Raw genomic sequence first — 20,031 nt, 5'->3', positions numbered from 1 at the left:
CTTCTTTCTCCCGTGAAGGCGGGAGAAATATCACGTTTTAAAACATGCTGGCACCATGCAAAAATGTTCACACATGGATCAAAATTCAGTGAGTGGTGGCACTGTAGCAGGGAAGCATAAAATATCGGAGCTATCAACGGAAAGCCGGGTTCATTATAAAAAAACGAAGCCTAATCTGTGTAAAAGAAGAAAATCAAAGCAAGCAAGTTAAAACAGAAATCAAGAACTTCTAAATATTTACTTAAAAGGTCATGCCCCCTTCATACATGACGTGACACGCGGATCATATGAACACACTCCATCCAAACCTAACAATTTTCGCGGAAAACATATTTGGAAATGGCCTACGCGCCCAATGACTTCACACCCCAATTAACCTTTGGAAAGCAGTTTTAAAATTTGATGATTGAATAAATGTTGTTTTTTTATTCCCCAAAGAAAGGGAGAAATTTTACAAAAGTTTCCATGAGGTGGACTACTGGAAATGAATCGTAGACTATGTCAATCAAATTCTTTCTAATATGTGGAAACTTTGCAACGTGCTAACATGGTCTTACTCTAAAAACAAGATTCTAACTCTCGTACAGTCATCATTGTTAATTACTTTGTTTATTTTTGGCCGCGCCATCAAGTACGATTTGAAAGATGGGCCAAACCATGTCTGAGGAGAAGAAATTGCTGCTTGAAAATCTTTAAACTGACTGAAATCTGCTATCTTGCCAGTTGATCTCATATATGTTGTAACCTTGAGTATTTTGGATTACAACAGGTTCGTTATTTAGGCAGATTAAATCACAAAGTGCTGACATCAAGTGTTGGTTTAATGAGAGCTGCCCATGTTAGAGAAGAGAAGCTTGCTTCTTTACACTTTTTCAGCTGCTTGAACTCTGTCCAACTAGCCCATGACCTTATTTGTTGTAGATAAGAGTCTATTGGATTTCAGAAAATGCATTAAAGATTTTATCACAAGTTAGGAAACAGCGAATACCATGACTAGGAGGAACCTGTTTACTGAGCACAAGGGAAAAGAATCTGGATTGAATGAAAAATGATCTATCCTTTTGAATTTTATATTGACTTTGAACCTAATAATAACACCGGAAAAAGTGAGACATTATTCGACTATGTCTTTCTATCAATACGAAGGCATGATCTTTAGATTAGAGAACAAGATCCATAAGGCCACATTTTGTTTGAATATCAGATACAAATTAAACACTACAGAAGTGTACTTTTTTTTTTTAAACTTGAGATCAGCATTGCAATACAATTTATATTCATTGATAATTGCCCTAGAAAACAAGGCTGCATTGAAAGTCGCATGAAATTTTTCTCGCCTCACAAATTTTTGGTAGAGCAGGAAATAATTTAATGTGCCAATCCCACCACCACTAAAACGTGTAATCCAAGAAAAATCCTAATATAGTATTTCATGATTGGTTGGCTTCATATGTTGCTGTGTAAATATACATCAACAATTTGGATCCTATTTGTGACCTGAAAGAGCAAGAATTGGTGAGTAGGTAAGTGGTTGTTTCTGTGTTACCATCAAACCTCATACCTTTTTATCATTGAACATAAGTATGTGTAGCAACTATTATTTAAAGCAGTCGTCGCCAACCGTCCCCTTGGATCATACTTCTGCCTTGTACAAATAGTGATCTGGCTCTCTGACCCCCGCCCATTGGCCCCTGTTTAATACTGCTGTTTTACACAGACTCCTCATTGGATCTCACCACCTTATCCAGCCATGTGCTCGAGCTCCATGCTCCCTCCCACAGTTTGTGATCAGCATTGCTATTGGAAGCATTGCCTCCTTCTTCATCTCCTGCTGCACTATTGGAACAACAGAAAAGGCATTGGGTATCAATGCCCACTGACCGCATTGACTGTCAGTGCACATCGAGAACAACATTGGGCAGTATACATCCGCCACAATGTTGATTTGCAGCAGAACCCCTGGGGACCACCAAAATTTTCTCGTGGACCATTAGTGGTCCACGGATCACTGGTTGGCGACCACTGATTTAAAGGGTTGGTCTGATAGTTTGATTTGTCTTATGGAACAAAGCTTTTTGGTACTTGTTTATCACTAGATCCCAAATCTTCCCTGTGCTGCCATTAGATGGTTTGAGACTGGAACATTGGTGAAACCATGGAATCTTAGTGTGCTTACCTCCAGTTAGTATTGAATGCACATTTGGTGCACATGGAAAAATGTGTGTTGTTTCCTGACCTCTTGCAATTCCTATTAATGGCAGAGGTTAAAAACTGTGAAAGTAAGTAAGCTAAAGTTCCATAAGGCAACAGCTTCTGAGCCAACACCTGCAAAAAAAAAAATGGTGTTCATTAAAACATAACACAAATTATTTTTACAATAGTTCTTTTGCTAACCTGACGTTTTTACATTACTTCAGCTCTTGACAATATTATAATTCTGTAAGCTTTTCCATAACTATCTTCTGTACAGCCGTGGCCAAAAGTTTTGAGAATGACAAATCTTAATTTTCAAAAAACATTTCCACTACATGTGTGAATAAGGCTTCAGGGCACCCAAGAAAGTCAAGCAATAACCAGGACCATCTCCTACAGTTGAATAAGCTGTGGGATCGCGGCATCGCCAGTGCAGAGCTTGCTCAGGAATGGCAGCAGGCAGGCGTGAGTGCCTCTGCATGCACAGTGAGGTGAAGACTTTTGGAGGGTGGCCTAGTGTCAAGAAGAGCAGCAAAGAAGCCACTTCTCTCCAGGAAAAACATCAGGGACAGACTGATATTCTGCAAAAGGTACAGGGATTGGACTGCCGGGGTCAGGGGTAAAGTCCCTTTTCTCTGATGAATTCCCTTTCCGATTGTTTGAGGCATTTGAAAAAAAAATAAACTTTTCCGAAGAAGAAAAGATAAACCATCAGTCCTGTGTCCCACCAGCAGTAAAGCTTCCTGAGACCATTCCTGTGTAGGGTTGCTTCTCAGCCAATGGAGTGGGCACACTCACAATTTTGCCTTAGAACACAGCAATGCATAAAGAATGGTACAAAAACATGCCCTGAGAGCAACTTCTCCCAACCATCCAAGAACAGTTTGGTGACAAACAATACCTTTTCCAGCATGATGGAGCCCCTTGCCATAAGGCAAAAGTGATACCTAATTGGCTTGGGGAACAAAACATTGACATTTTGAGTCCATGGCCAGGAAACTCCCCAGAACTTAATCACATTGATCAATTGTCAAGAGATGGGTGAACAAAAAAACCCACAAATTCTGACTAACTCCAAGCATTGATTACATTGATTATGCAAGAATGGGCTGCCATCAGTCAGGATGTGGTCCCAGAAGTTGATTGACCGCATGCCAGAGCGCATTGCAGAGGTCTCGAAAAAGAAGGAACACTGCAATTATTGACTCTTTGCATAAACGCCATGTAATTGTCAATAAAAGCCTTTGACACTTATGAAATGCTTGTAATTATACTTCAGTATACCATAGTAACATCTGACAAATATATCTAAAAACAGCGAAGCAGCAGACTTTGTCATAATTTGCTTTTGTGTCATTCTCAAAACTTTTGGCCATATATATAGTCTCTTTAACCATCTTCAATTCATAAGCACATTTTGCTCCCTTGCTCCAGTTTAGTTCCATTATATGTTATGTACAAATTTGCATATTAAAATAGGTTGCAGAGTTTCAGATGTCATGGGCTTTGTCTCTTTTTTAGACAGCTTCATGAGCAAAGGAACAAACCCAAACACCTGCTATCACCACTATCTAACCCCACCCAAGGACAGGGGATTCCAGAAGAGAAGCAAATTTTAGTTGGAGATATACTGAAAAGGTACCACTTATTGTGCTTTTATATTGGCAGTCAAATATAGTTTCTTATTCTATGTAAAGCAAAAGTTGGCTCTATGCACGAGCCACCAATTTTATTTTGAGTGTCTCAACATACAGTGAGGAAAATAAGTATTTGAACACCCTGCTATTTTGCAAGTTCTCCCACTTGGAAATCATGGAGGGGTCTGAAATTGTTATCGTAGGTGCATGTCCACTGTGAGAGACATAATCAAAAAAAAAAAATCCAGAAATCACAATGTATGATTTTTTTAACTATTTATTTGTATGATACAGCTGCAAATAAGTATTTGAACACCTGAGAAAATCAATGTTAATATTTGGTACAGTAGCCTTTTTTTGCAATTACAGAGGTCAAACGTTTCTTGTAGTTTTTCACCAGGTTTGCACACACTGGAGGAGTGATTTTGGCCCACTCCTCCACACAGATCTTCTCTAGATCAGTCAGGTTTCTGGGCTGTCGCTGAGAAACACAGAGTTTGAGCTCCCTCCAAAGATTCTCTATTGGGTTTAGGTCTGGAGACTGGCTAGGCCACGCCAGAACCTTGATATGCTTCTTACAGAGCCACTCCTTGGTTATCCTGGCTGTGTGCTTCGGGTCATTGTCATGTTGGAAGACCCAGCCTCGACCCATCTTCAAAGCTCTAACTGAGGGAAGGAGGTTGTTGCCCAAAATCTCGCAATACATGGCCCCGGTCATCCTCTCCTTAATACAGTGCAGTCACCCTGTCCCATGTGCAGAAAAACACCCCCAAAGCATGATGCTACACCCCCATGCTTCACAGTAGGGATGGTGTTCTTGGGATGGTACTCATCATTCCTCTTCCTCCAAACACGGTTAGTGGAATTATGACCAAAAAGTTCTATTTTGGTCTCATCTGACCACATGACTTTCTCCCATGACTCCTCTGGATCATCCAAATGGTCATTGGCAAACTTAAGACGGGCCTTGACATGTGCTGGTTTAAGCAGGGGAACCTTCCGTGCCATGCATGATTTCAAACCATGACGTCTTAGTGTATTACCAACAGTAACCTTGGAAACGGTGGTCCCAGCTCTTTTCAGGTCATTGACCAGCTCCTCCCATGTAGTCCTGGGCTGATTTCTCACCTTTCTTAGGATCATTGAGACCCCACGAGGTGAGATTTTGCATGGAGCCCCAGTCCGAGGGAGATTGACAGTCATTTAGCTTCTTCCATTTTCTAATGATTGCTCCAACAGTGGACCTTTTTTCACCAAGCTGCTTGGCAATTTCCCCGTAGCCCTTTCCAGCCTTGTGGAGGTGTACAATTTTGTCTCTAGTGTCTTTGGACAGCTCTTTGGTCTTGGCCATGTTAGTAGTTGGATTCTTACTGATTGTATGGGGTGGACAGGTGTCTTTATGCAGCTAATGACCTCAAACAGGTGCATCTAATTTAGGATAATAAATGGAGTGGAGGTGGACATTTTAAAGGCAGACTAACAGGTCTTTGAGGGTCAGAATTCTAGCTGATAGACAGGTGTTCAAATACTTATTTGCAGCTGTATCATACAAATAAATAGTTAAAAAATCATAAATTGTGATTTCTGGATTTTTTTTTTTGATTATGTCTCTCACAGTGGACATGCACCTACGATGACAATTTCAGACCCCTCCATGATTTCCAAGTGGGAGAACTTGCAAAATAGCAAGGTGTTCAAATACTTATTTTCCTCACTGTAGATTATCTTAGTATAAACTAGTAGTTGGAGCTGTTTCAATAAGACACGAATACTTAAGCTGGTTGTAAACCCTTACATATACCCAGTAAAGTCAACATGCTCATAACAGAGGAACAGAGCACCAGAGAGAAATGACACTTAGAGCTTTGGAGAGATATAAGTAAACACTACAGATATGTGCTTAGTTCAAAATCCATGACGGGTTTACATCCATTTTAAAGTAAAACTGTGGCCAGGCTATAAACAGTCAACTGTTTACATATTCCTAAAGCTTTTCTACAACCCAAAACAAATAAATATGTTCCATCTTACCAATCCTTAAATGTGGTGCTGCATTTATTTTCTCTTTTTAACCTTTTTTCTTTTCATTTTCACCTGGTGATCTGGCCAGTAACAAATTTCCTTAGGACTCGGCATATCACACTTTATTTTTTATTTATTTAATTTTTTATTATTGAAATGTCACAGAGACATTTCATTAAGTTCAATTGCCAGCTGTGTGGTGTGACGAGGGTGCTTGCCTCACACTGCGCTTAAAAAAAACACAGTACTTATTTTTTTTTTTCAGCGCACACTGCCCACATGCCACTGCAACATGCAAAACAGAGGCAAGGCTTTTGCCTTACGAATGTGTGTTATGAAGGCTGTCATTGCTAGCCTAGATGTCTGAAAAAACCTTTATTGCCTGGCTGTCATATTCAATAATTTCTTGGTCAGTGACGCAAATTAAGTATGTAGATCAGTTCCTTTTTAGCCACCTGCTCACAGTAATTACACTGCGAGTGGGCGGCAGGTACAGGCACAATCGCGTACCTCTATGTCAACACTTTCTTTCCCCTTACTCGTGTCCAATCACACATAGAATTACCAAAACACAGAACTCTGTATGCATAGGAACAGCAATCTGACTGTTAATTAATATACACTTATTGGGATTTGTTTTTTACCAAGGACATGTAGCAGAAAACATTTTGGCCTCAATTTATAAAGAAATTCAATTTTTTTTTTACTGGATATGTTTTATGTTTTTCAAAACCTTCGGACATTTTTTATTTATATAATAAATAACCCACTTGTGGTCAAATACCACCAAAAGAAAGATCTATTTGTGTGCAAAAAATAACACAAATTTGAATACAGTGTTGCATGAACGCACAATTGCCAGTTAAATTAGTAATGAATAATAAAGCAATGCCCTGGTCATGAAGGGGGTAAAATCATCATTGCTTCATAGTGAAGGGACCCAGAGCTGAAAACGATGGACCTTATTGTATCTTCTGAACCCAGGGTTGATGCCCCTTCCCAGCCACCATCTATAAGTAAATGATCCATTTTGGGTGAACTGATCCTAGCTCTTACCTACTGCTGGCAAATATCCATCTCCTCAGAGTTTTGCGTTTACTTACAGTCTTGGTATGGAATGTTTACCAAAACTACATTTTGAGTTTCTAATCCAATTTTCACCTTTTACAGGAGCAATTCTACTTCCAAGGACAGACAGCTGTCTTGCGATCTTGTAGCTGTTGCTGGAAAGGAGACATTCCATCCTGTGTTTGAACACCTAGAATCTTCGTTGCAGGGTGGTGCAAATGCAACAAATTCTGAATTTACTAAGAAAATTATAACCATCATTCATGAAGTCAAGGGTAAGGAGACACCTCTTTTAGATTCAAATACTTTTTTTTTTGCCTTTTCAGTCCTGGGTGCTGTTTGAAAATGGCTCTGGGATAACAGCTGTATGTTTTTGTATAGTTTTAAAAAGGCACTTGGACTCATCGGCTCCTTTAGGCAGCCACTGGCACTAGCAATGGAACTGTTGCCAGTGACAGCTAGGGTTTAGTATTAAGCCCAGGAGCTTTTAGTAGGCTTCCAGTGTTTAAGCACATAGTTCCCTAGGAGCACACAATGTAGCTGCAAATGTGTTTACAGCGTGAGTGTAGTGACATCACAGCACTTCCTGTCACTACAGAGACAAGAGGATGTCCATGAGGTTGCAATGGGCACAGTGAGGTTGCAATGGGCACAGTGAGGCGTGCAAATGGGCATTGTTGACCCTCTTCTTCTCCGCTTACAGTAGCCGCTGCATTTCTCACCTTAGGCTTATACTCGAGTCAATACATTTTCCATTTTTTTGTGGTAAAATTAGGTACCTCGGCATATACTCGGGTCGGCTTATACTCGAGTATATATGGTATATTTACTAAAATAATTGCATTTCCATGTACTGTCGGAGGCTAGATATAGTGAATGCAGGGTCCTGGGTTTAGTAACACTTTAAAGTTGTAATGCGCGGAATTTTATAGAGTCTTTCTAGTACAATATAATATGCTCTTTATAGCTAATGGAAATATTAAAGATCACTTTGACTACTCTTTTTGCTAAGGGTCAGGTAGCATTTTTGCCAACTACACTGAGCAAAATTATAAACGCAACGCTTTTGTGTTTGCCCCTATTTATCATGAGCTGAACTCAAAGATCTACAACTTTTTCTATGTACACAAAAGGCCTATTTCTCTCAAATATTGTTCACAAATCTGTCGAAATCTGTGTTAGTGAGCACATCTCCTTTTGCCGAGATAATCTATCCATCTCACAGGTATGGCATATCAAGATACTGATTAGACAGCATGATTTTTGCACAGGTGTGCCTTAGGCTGGCCACAATAAAAGGCCACTCTAAAATGTGCAGTTTTATCACACGGCACAATGTCACAAGTTTTGAGGGAGCTTGCAATTGGCATGCTGACTGCAGGAATGTCCACCAGAGCTGTTGCCCTTGAATTGAATGTTCATTTCTCTACCATAAGCCATTTCCAAAGGCGTTTCAGAGAATTTGAAAGAACATCCAACCGGCCTCACAACCGCAGACCACGTGTAACCACACCAGCCCAGGACCTCCTAATCCAGCATCTTCACCTCCAAGATCGTTTGAGACCAGCCACGTGGACAGCTGCTGCAACAATCGTTTTGCATAACCCAAGAATTTTCGCACAAACTGTCAGAAACCATCTCAGGGAAGCTCATCTGCATGCTAGCCGTCCTCATCGGGGTCTCAACCTGACTGCAGTTTGTCGTCCTAACCGACTTTGAGTGGGCAAATTCTCACATTCAATGGCATCTGGCACGTTGAAGTGGTGTTCTCTTCACGGATGAATCCTGGTTTTCACTGTACAGGGCAGATGCCAGACATTGTGTATGGTGTTGTGTGGGTGAGCGGTTTGCCGATGTCAATGCTGTGGATCGAGAGTGGCCCATGGTGTCGGTGGGGTTATGGTAGGGGCAGGCATATGCTATTGACAATGAACACGGGTGCATTTTATTGATGGAATTTTGAATGCACAGAGATACCGTGACGAGATCCTGAGACCCATTATTGTGCCATTCATCCACAACCATCACCTCATGATGCAGCATGATAATGCATGGACCCATGTTGCAATGATCTGTACACAATTCTTGGAAGCTGAAAACATCCCAGTTCTTGCATGGCCAGCATACTCACCGGACATGTCACCCATTGAACTTCTTTGGGATTTTCTGGATTGGCGAAAACGACAGTGTGTTCCAGTTCCTGCCAATATCAAGCAACTTCACACAGCAATTGAAGAGAAATGGACCAACATTTCACAGGCCACAATCAACAACCTGATCAACTCTATGCAAAGGAGATGTGCTGCACTGCATGAGGCATATGGTATTGCGTTTATAATTTTGCTCAGTGTATTTACCTTAATATTGATTTCACCACCTGCTTATTCATACAGCCCTACATGTTAGAGATTATGCCTCCTCAAGTAGAATATGTGATATTTTCAGACATCGTCATTTAGTTTGAAATTTTATTATGTGGCATTAAACATTATGGCTGTCCTGTGTCACTCCTGATGGGAAGTCTGGATCCAAGGATTTTGGTGAGCTTTGTGAAAATAAAATCATATTTGAAATAGGATATACACCAAAGCCTTAAGAAGTAGTAAGTAGGGGAGAAGTGATTGCAACTTTTGTTGTTGGTTGAGTCACAAGGGTCATCAAGAAAATTATTTTAGGTTAAAGGTGGCGTATTTGGGTCGGTTGTAAAGCTTTATGGTATCTAAAAAAAATAAAAATAAACTGGTAAGCAGAAGCTGAAATAATAGAGTAATCAATGTATTGTTTCCATTTTTATGGAACCCAGATCAGTCCTAATAGAAAAAAGTGCTATATGAACCTCCATCTTAGCCAAAGCTTATACGACCTCACTGGGTAGGACAAGGGGGAAGAATAACCTGGATAATACCAATTAATAAAGTTAAGTGTCTTTTGGCAAGAAAGACTCAAGGTATAAGGTTTGAGTGTTAAAATGTTAAAGCGGATGTTCCGCCAAAAAAAAATATTAAAAGCCAGCAGCTACAAATACTGCAGCTGCTGACTTTTAATATTAGGACACCTACCTGTCCTGGAGTCCAGCGGCGTCGCTCGTCACCCTGCTGCTCCCCCCTCCATCCACGCTGAGGGAACCAGGAAGTGAAGCGCTGCGGCTTCACTGCCCGGTTCCCTACGGCGCATGCGCGAGTCGCGCCGCGCCTGCCGATTGGCTCCCGCTGTGTGCTGGGAGCCGAGTGTTCCCAGCACACAACGGGGGGGCGACGGGATGTGACGCAATGCCCGTCTTTTGCCCGTGAATACCGGGCCGGAAGTGGGTGCAAATATCTGTCTTTAGACAGGTATCTGCACCCCCCTCCCCCCCTGAAAGGTGTCAAATGTGACACCGGAGGGAGGAGGGTTCCGATCAGCGGGACTTCACTTTAGGGTGGAGAACCGCTTTAATATTTGACTCCAGGAGCAAGGTTTTGAAGGGCAATCACCATCTTGATCTGTTTCTTGTTAAGAAGGTCCTTTAAAGCCTTCATTGTGGTTCTTTTCTCTCCTCCATCCATGTTCAAGTAGAGGGTTTTGTCTTAAGCCGGAAATAGATTATTATTATTATACAGGATTTATATAGCTCCGACAGTTTACGCAGCGCTTTACAACTTCAGGGTAGACAGTACAACTACAATACATTTTAATACAGTAGGAACCAGAGAGCCATGTTCGTTAGAGCTTACAATCTCTAATGCCTCGTGCACACAATCAGTTTTCCCAGCGGTCAAAAGTCCGCCAGGAAAACCGAGTAGAAAACCGAGAACCGGTTGCTTTTCCCTGTGTACACACGGCCGGTTTTACCGAAAACTGCCATGACAGCTTTGGTCGGGAAAACCGGCCGCGTGCATGCTCCACTGCCCCATAGGAAAACTGCAGAGCAAAAAAAAAAAAAGAGAATCGCAGCGGGAAAAAATAGAACAAGTTCTCATTTTTTTGCTCGCAGTTTTCCCGTCGTGGAAACTGCTATGGAGCATACACACTGCCGGATTTCCCAACCAAAAGCAAACATGGCAGTTTTTCCGCCGGGAAAACCGATCGTGTGTACGAGGCATAAGAGAATGGTTTGAATCTCGGCTTGTTCAGCATGGACCGGCCGAGAGGCGATCCATGTATGGGCAGGCTGATTGTACCCAAGTTGATCCACCTGTCGACTTGAGTACAACCAGCATGTTGGATTTCTAACATGCGAATATTGCCTGCGGATGTAGCTTTCAATAATCGCTGTTCTCCTGGCAGGGACGGCTCCCTGCACCTCCTCTCCTCTGTAATGTAGCCCAGCTAGTTTCCTGTTCCATGGTTTGAGCTGTAGTGACCTTTGTTTAGCAATGTCATAGAAACATGGTCTATGCAGATTTGGATAAGAAGTCTAGGTAACTCCCGGGAAAGGTTCTGCAGCCAGAATCTTCTACATTTGAGAAATATGTCCTCCAAGAGCTTACAAGTTTTCTTATCAGAGTCCCAGCCTGTAGGCACATGTTCTCTTGCTATGCAGAGGTTGCATATATTAAAATCAGAAACATTCACTGTACAAAAATTGCAAATATGCTAACACAATCATACTGGATGGCAAAACAGTGAATAGTTGGAACACAAAACTGAATTGCTAATATTCACAAATTATTTTAAGTCGCATAGGATGTCATTTTGATATTTTTTTTTTTTTTATAAATATGGTGCATATAATAGAATGTATGAAAGTAGTGCAACTGGACTCAATGTAAAGGGGAAAGGATAGCAGCTGTTCCCGACCAGCCCAGTTAAATAAACAATAAAGTGCAGTTCAGACTACATTTCTCCACATAACCCCACACGCTGACGCATTTCACCAGCCCACTGTGGCTTAGTCATCGCTTGTGACTAAGCCCCAGTGGCGAAATGCATCAGAATGTGTGGTTTGGTGTGGTGGAGACATGCAGGCTGAGGCCACGCCTTCTCGGTTATTTGTCTGGGCTGGTCAGGAGTAGTGCCAATCCTTTCCTCTTTACATTTACTAACCCCCTGGATTGGTATTAGGAGAAGCCTGCACCCCATGCTATGGGACATGGATATATGTTTTCACCTCTACTTTAAGTGGCGCCAAAAGCAAATTAACAACTGGAGTCCATGTTAAAGAGGGAGTAAACTCCCACCTCTGACTTTTACCTATAGGTAAGCCTATAATAAGGCTTACCTATAGGTACTGTAAATATCTCCCAAACATGCACCATTAAAGCTATTCATTGTATATGCAGCCAGTGACATCATTGGTGCATGCACTCTGGGGGACCGACCACCCAGGCTGTTCCTTCAGAGTCCTGTGCCGTAAACTGTGGCTCCCACGCGCATGTGTAGGAGCGACGTCAGTGCGGCTCTTGCCACTCACACAGCCGGAGTCCACGAACCTGGAAGCTAGATGGGTGAAGATGGAAGCCCTGTCAGCGGCGACAGCTCACCACTGGAAGGGCTTCGTTCTAAGGCGAGTTTTACATAATTTGCATAGTATGTGATGCACATTATAACTTTGCCTTGCAGGTAAAAAAATAAAATTGCCGGTGGTTTACTACTGCTTTAACCACTTAAAGCGGGAGTTCAACCAATTCCTTTTTTTTTTTTTTTTTCCCCTTAGCTTCCTGCTCGTTTTGTCTAGGGGAATTGGCTATTTGTTTTAAAATATGATCCGTACTTACCCGTTTTCGAGATGCATCTTCTTCCGTCGCTTCCGGGTATGGGTCTTCGGGAGCGGGCATTCCTTCTTGATTGACAGTCTTCCGAGAGGCTTCCGACGGTCACATCCGACAGAAGCCTGCGCACCGACGTTCGGCTTCTTTCGGAAAATCGTGACGCGATGGATGCGACCGTCGGAAGCCTCTCGGAAGACTGTCAATCAAGAAGGAACGCCCATTCCCGCAGCCCATACCGGAAGTGGCGGAGAAGATGCATCTCGTAAACGGGTAAGTACGGATCATATTTTAAAACAAATAGCCGATTCCCCTAGACAAAACGAGCATAAAGCGAAGGGGAAAATGTGTAAGGTATGGGTGAACCTCCGCTTTAAGCCCCAGACCATTATGCAGGTAAAGGATCTGGCCCCTTTTTGCGATTCGGCACTGCGTTGCTTTAACTGACAATTGCACAGTCGTGCGACGTGGCTCCCAAACAAAATTGGCGTCCTTTTTTCCCCACAAATAGAGCTTTCTTTTGGTGGTATTTGATCACCTCAGCGGTTTTTATTTTTTGCACTATAAACAAAAATAGAGCGACAATTTTTTTTACTTTTTGCTATAATAAATATCCCCCAAAAATATATAAAAAAACATTTTTTTCCTCAGTTTAGGCCGATGGGTATTCTTCTACATATTTTTGGTAAAAAAAAACGCAATAAGCGTTTATTGATTGGTTTGCGCAAAAGTTATAGCGTTTACAAAATAGGGGATAGTTTTATGGCATTTTTATTAATAATTTTTTTTTTTACTAGTAATGGCAGCGATCAGCGATTTTTTTTTTTTTTCGTGACTGCGACATTATGGCAGACACATCGGACACTTTTGACACATTTTTGGGACCATTGTCATTTTCATAGTGAAAAGTGCTATAAAAATGCACTGATTACTGTGAAAATGACACTGGCAGTGAAGGGGTTAACCTGTAGGGGGCGCTAAGGGGTTAAGTGTGCCCTAAGGTAGTGATTATTACTGTAGGGGGGGCGTGTCTTTGACGTGTGACGTCACTGATCGTCGTTCCCTATGACAGGGAACAGACTATCAGTGACAAGCCACAGAGAAGAACGAGGAAGGTGTGTTTACACTCGCCTCTCCCCGTTCTTCAGCTCCTGTGACCCGATCGTGGGACACCGGCGGCGTTCTGGTCCGCAGGCGCGGTCACGGTGCTTCGGACAGGGTTTGCGAGTGCGACCCACGGCTGGACACTTAAAGGGCAACGTACCTGTATGTGCCTGTGCCATTCTGCCGACGTATATCGGCGTTAGGCGGTCCTTAAGTGGTTAAATGTGTTTTGACACCCAAAAAGAAAAGAGCAAACATGTTACTTATTGTAGTTTACCAGCTCTTAGATGTGGTGGTTGCATTGGGTTTTTTTTTTATTTTTTTCATGATCATTTCAGTTAGACATTTGCTATCATAGAGTGACAACATATACATATACTCTTTGTTACTGTATCTATGAAGGAGCAACACTGTCACCGCAGGATAGGAAGTGTGTTGAGACTCCAGAACACCTCCCCATCTCCTCCTCTCCATGATATCGGAAGGGGGAGGTTTGTTCTGTACTTAACAAAGAGATTTGGGAAGAACAATACTATATATCGACTATATCGACTGACAAGATTTTGTGTCATGATCAATATGTTGTACTTATTGAACCAATGAAACGAAACCCATTCAATGGTATGTTTACCAGAGAAGGGGGACACACTAGAGATGTTTATTGTTTGAGTTTGCATACACTTCAAGACTTGGGTATTCATTCAGAATAATATTGAAGACAAAATAAATGTGTATTTTTTTGTTTTTTGCCCTTCGTTTTCTAGCAAACCATTTCAGTTCACCTGGACTGTCACTTCATGAACGCTTCTCCAAGCTGAAAGAAGAGAGCAATAAACAGGAGTTAACCCTTACTAACCCTACACCACAAATCAATCCAGAGATTCACAGGTAAGCTGATCTGGGGAACATGCAACACCACAATGCCTAGAAACTGAGCTCATTAATAGCAGCTTTATGCACTTTGTCTGCCTTTACTTTTACTTTGTAGTTGTAACAGAATGACCCATGACACCCAGAGACTTTTGAAGGATGAGGGGTACTCCTGTGCCAGCGTCACTAATGACTCTTGGGTCTAGGGTCATCCTGTGCCCCTTTTGGGCATAGGGTGACTGGGAAATATTAATTATAAATTACATGAGATGGGACATTACTGAAAATTCATGTTGCAGGATATCCTGAGATATACAAGTGGTTATTCTGACCCCACCAGGTCAGTGGAGTGTTTTCATTCAATGTGAGGACACATGCTTTTTAGGCGTTAATTGGGGCTGCTCCTAGACATTTCATTGTGAGATGCTAATTCAGTCCATAAAGGTCAGAGGTCTAGCTTTTAGGTGTTAAGTCAACCTGGCTCATAAGACCTCTCATTATGTATGCTAATACTGTTTTATATGTGGAATGTGACTTGTCAAGCTGTAGTAATTACCTCCTCTAATTGCGGAGATGGGACGTCTGGGGGATAATTAACTCAACTGAATGTCATTGTCGAAAAGAATGTGATTGAAGCCCCATTGTGTTATGTGTGGGTGGAGAGTTCTTTGTCCCTGTGATTAACTTTAACATGCTGTACTGTATATAAGAAAGCTAAGATACCATTAAGTGTTCATACATTTTGAAACCAGTACCAGAGCTGTGTGAGTCTCGGTTATTCTGGGGAATGGAATGGATCGTGTCTGTTGGATGGTTGGAGTGTCAGATAAGCTGTCGTGGTTGATGGAATGGGAATATCGTAAACAGTGGTGACCGTTACAGTAGTGTTTATGAAATGGTGTTTGAAAAGTATGACCTCTGCTAGGGTGGCTGAGATTGTAGTGGAGTGTCCCCTTAGTGATAGTTCATTTCAGAAATAATGGATTCTCTACCTTTTGTGAGATATAAATATCTAAAATTTAGAGGAGTCAACAATATGTAATATGGCACAGTGGGGTTGATTTACTAAAACTGAAAAGTGCAAAATCTGGTGCAGCTCTGCATGGTAGCCAATCGGCTTCTAACTTCAGCTTGTTCAGTTAAGCTTTGTTAAAAAAAAATAATGGAAGCTGATTGGTTTGTATTCAGAGCTGCACCAGATTTTGCAGTAGCCTGCCAAAAGATTGCTGCCAGTCCATAATAAAATAGCTTGGAACAAATTGAAATTATTTTATAAATCTAAAAAAAAATCCTGTGAATTTTTCTGTTCTCAGATGTATTTGCCACATGTGAGATGAAGGAAATAATACAATCATTTAACAAACTTGTACAGCTTGAATGAAAAAAATGAGGGTTGCACCAATACCGGTATCTGTTCCAATACCGAGTATTTTCACGTGTACTCATGAAAATGCTCCAATTCCTGAAACTGATACCTTTGCGATGCAATGCAATTTTTGTCCGAATTGCATGCTGTTTTCCGCACCACTTTTGTGTGAACCCAGGCTTGTCATGGTGACTTCAGCCTGCGTTCACACAGGAGTGGTGGGGAAAACCACTACGTTCCTGTTCAAATTGCATGCGATTCTTTGATGTTGCGATTTGAGCCCATTCATTTGTATGGGCTGAAATCGCAACGGTATCGGTACTCGGAATAAACCCAGTTTGCTAAGTGAAACAAATTATTTATTGATCATTTATATTTACCTCCTATGTTTTTGTTGATGGTCCTAACAATATTTAGACACAAGAGTTTAGTGGATAGAGAAATATCAAATTTCTTTTTTTCTTATTTTTTCATTTGCGTATCAACATCAGTACATTGCTGCCAATAAACCTTTGCTTTATTTTTTTTCTGTCTTTTAGGAGGATTGATATTTCTTTGGAAGAACTTCAGAGCAAATCTCTCCACAAAACAGTGGACGTTTCCCCAGTAGGTATTCAGCATCTGTGTAAAGAAGCATACCAAGTGATCTTATACAAAGCCACAGTATCTCTCTCCCTTATGCAGTGTACACACGATCATTTTTCGGCATTAAAAAAAAAACTTTTTTCGGGATGTAGAAAAAACAAAGTTTTTCCAACTTCATCATTTAAACGACGTTGCCCACACACCATCGTTTTAAAAAAATGCTCTAGCAAAGTGCGGTGACGTACAACACGTGCGACGGCACTATAAAGGGGAAGTTCCATGCGGATGAGGCCACCCTTGTGGCTGCTTTAGCTGATTCCGTGTTAGTAAAAGGCGAGTTGCGCTTTTCTGTCTGTTACAGCGTGATGAATGTGCTTACTCCATCATGAACGGTAGTTTTACCAGAACGAGCGCTCCCGTCTCATAACTTGCTTCTGAGCATGCGCGGGTTTTTAACATCGTTTTAGCCCACACACGATCATTTTTTACAACCCGAAAAACGACAGTGTTTAAAACGTTGTTAAAAAATGCAGCATGTTCGGAAAAAAAAAATTAGTTTTTCAGAAACCGAAAAATGATGTGAAGCCCACACACGATCATTTTAAATGACATTTTTTTAAAACAACGTTTTTTTCATGCCGAAAAATGATTGTGTGTACGCGGCATTACTTTTCCTTCTCTTTTCTGCTTTCTCTCTAGTTATATTCATTAATTCCATTAACCACTTAAGGACCGCCTCCTGCACATATACGTCGGTAGAATGGCACGGCTGGGCACATGCACGTACAGACACGTGCTGTGCTATTGTCCAGCCGTTGGGTCACGGGCGCGCGCCCGCGACCCGGTCCGAAGTTCCGTGATCGTGAGTCCGCGCCCGAGACCCGGTCCGAAGCTCCGTGACCGCGGGACCCGCGGACCCGATCGCGGGACTCCAGCGGCGTTCGGGAGCTGAAGAACGGGGACAGCTGTGTGTAAACACAGCTTCCCCGTTCTTCACTGTGGCTCCGTCATCGATCGTGTGATCCCTTTTATAGGGGGACACAATCGATGACATCACACCTACAGCCACACCCCCCTACAGTTGTAAACACACTTAATTTTACACACAACCCCTACAGCGCCCCCTGTGGTTAACTCCCAAACTGCAATTGTCATTTTCACAATAAACAATGCATTTTAAAAGCATTTTTTGCTGTGAAAATTACAATGGTCCCCAAAATGTGTCAAAATTGTCCAAAGTATCCGCCATAATGTCGCAGTCATGAAAAAAAACGCTGATCGCCGCCATTAGTAGTAAAAAAAAAAATTACTACAAATGCAATAAAACTATCCCCTATTTTGTAAACGCTATAAATTTTGCGCAAACCAACCGATAAACGCTTATTGCATTTTTTTTACCAAAAAAAAAGGTAAAAGAATACGTATCGGCCTAAACTGAGGAAAACATTTTTTTTTATATATATATTTTTGGGGGATATTTATTATAGCAAAAAGTAAAAAATATTGAATTTTATTCAAAATTGTCGCTCTCTTTTTGTTTATAGCGCAAAAAATAAAAACCGCAGAGGTGATAAAATACCACCAAAAGAAAGCTCTATTTGTGAGGAAAAAAAGGGCGCCAATTTTGTTTGAAAGCCACGTGGCACGACCGCGCAATTGTCAGTAAAAGCGACTTAGTGCCGAATCGCAAAAAGGGGCAAGGTCCTTTAGCTGCATTTTGGTCCGGGTCTTAAGTGGTTAAAGAGTATACTAGAATAAGTGTTAACAGTCAAGTCACACTGTTCCTTTAGGCGCCGTCCATCCTTAGCGATTTGGTATTGCGTGCAGAATCATTGCGATTCTGCCCGCATTTTCAAATAGTGCTAAAAATGCAGCAAAACACTCAATGCGGTTTCGGGTGCCATTCATCCCTAATAGCACCCCAAACGCAGTGCAACTTTGCTGCAGTTGTCACACAACAAAAGAATTGTGGCAAAATGTGCTTGTTAAAAACATGCCTTGCTTAGGGACAAAATTTGGTCCTTGAGCTTCTTTGCTGCGACAAATGCACATAGGGCAGCCCATTTAAGTGAATGGGCTGCCCTATGCGTGACACACTAGGGCGTGTGTAAATTTTACCCAAAAAGTTGTGAGTGGGAACGCGTTCCTGCACCGTGAGATGTGAACTGGGCCTTATATGTGCACATTTATGAAATGCAGGCGATATATGCATTTTTGTTTTTCACTTTCTATTAGTCTTGTGGAAATATTAGATTTCTTGGGTCTTCCCATGACTGGTAAAAACAGGCGGTTGACCTGCATTGTTACTGCCCCCCTGACCACCCACCTAAAGCTACCATGGCACCTGAAAGGGATGGTAAACATGGCACAGGAAACCATATGTCAGTCTCGCTCATTGAGGTCAATGGGTCTGCAGCACAGATGCCTAGTTTGTGATTGTGATGCAGTATTTCAATCCAAAAACCTTGGGATTGAAAAAAAAAAAAAACATGCATTAAGGAGGTGGCAAGATTGCCTGGAAGCTGCTGCTCTGCCACACACCGCAGAGTTGGCAGTAGTAGAGTTTTCCAGGGGAGTTAAGTTGGTCACTGCCGACAAACTTTGTAGGCATTGGAGACTATTGTCTTGATAATTGTGATATTGACCGTTCGATATAATAATGGAGCTATCTGGTATTCAATTTTAGCTTAGCAGTGATGATAGAGAGAAGTGATGGGCTCAGGCATGTTCGGATCGAACTCGCCAGGAAGCCATCACTGCACACCACCAATCATAGGCAGTGAGGCATTTCCTGACCGGCAGCTCCACATACACACGCTGCCTATGATTGGCGGTGCAGTGCTGACTTCCTGGCGGGTTCGATCCGGACACACCTAAGTTCATTGTTAGTAGAGAGTAGGGATACGCTCTGCCGTGTTTGCATACTCCACGTGCAGAGCCCGCCAGGAAGTCGGCACGGCGCTGCACTAACCACAGGCAGGGAGACATTTCCGATCTCTGCAGCTGTGCATCGGGACAATGTCTCCCTGCCTGTGATTAGCGCAGCGCCGTGCCGACTTCCTGGCGGACTCTGCACGTGGAGTATGCGAACACGCCAGAGCTCATCCCTAGTAGAGAGCGCACAGCGCATGTGCATGTATTTAAACAAAAAAATACACACCAGTGATGCTGGGGGCAAGCGACTAATGGCTACAGCATCCTAGGAGTAGGTCATAATGGAGAACAGATATCTATGGGTGTTTTTCGGACAGGTTCTTGGCTTGGGGGTGTTGCAAATAGTCTACAGGTGTTGTATTTACATTATTGAACATTTTCAAAAGCTGCACAGTTTTTTATTACCATCTTGGGCCCCTTGACTGCATAGGTTAATTTCTGTTAAAGGCGAACTTAGCCTTTAAAACAGGGATAAGCAATTAGCGGACCTCCAGCTGTTGCAAAACTACAAGTCCCATCATGCCGCTGCCTCTGGGTGTCATGCTTGTGGCTGTCAAGAGTATTG

At 42.0% G+C, this 20,031-nt stretch overlaps 1 protein-coding gene across 1 annotated transcript in view; it reads left to right on the top strand.

Moving 5' to 3' along the window:
• BCLAF3 (BCLAF1 and THRAP3 family member 3) overlaps positions 1-20,031 on the top strand; it is a 134,651-nt gene that overhangs the window by 91,973 nt on the left and 22,647 nt on the right. The window contains exons 6-9 of the mRNA XM_040338227.1: positions 3,715-3,831; positions 7,023-7,195; positions 14,476-14,599; positions 16,487-16,553. Of these exons, the coding sequence (XP_040194161.1) occupies positions 3,715-3,831; positions 7,023-7,195; positions 14,476-14,599; positions 16,487-16,553 (481 nt within the window). The remainder of the gene's footprint in view (positions 1-3,714; positions 3,832-7,022; positions 7,196-14,475; positions 14,600-16,486; positions 16,554-20,031) is intronic.

The sequence above is a fragment of the Rana temporaria genome, chromosome 2, assembly GCF_905171775.1.
Source record: "Rana temporaria chromosome 2, aRanTem1.1, whole genome shotgun sequence".
In the NCBI taxonomy this organism is placed as follows: Eukaryota; Metazoa; Chordata; class Amphibia; order Anura; family Ranidae; genus Rana; species Rana temporaria.
This window is presented reverse-complemented; position numbering and strand designations above follow the sequence as displayed.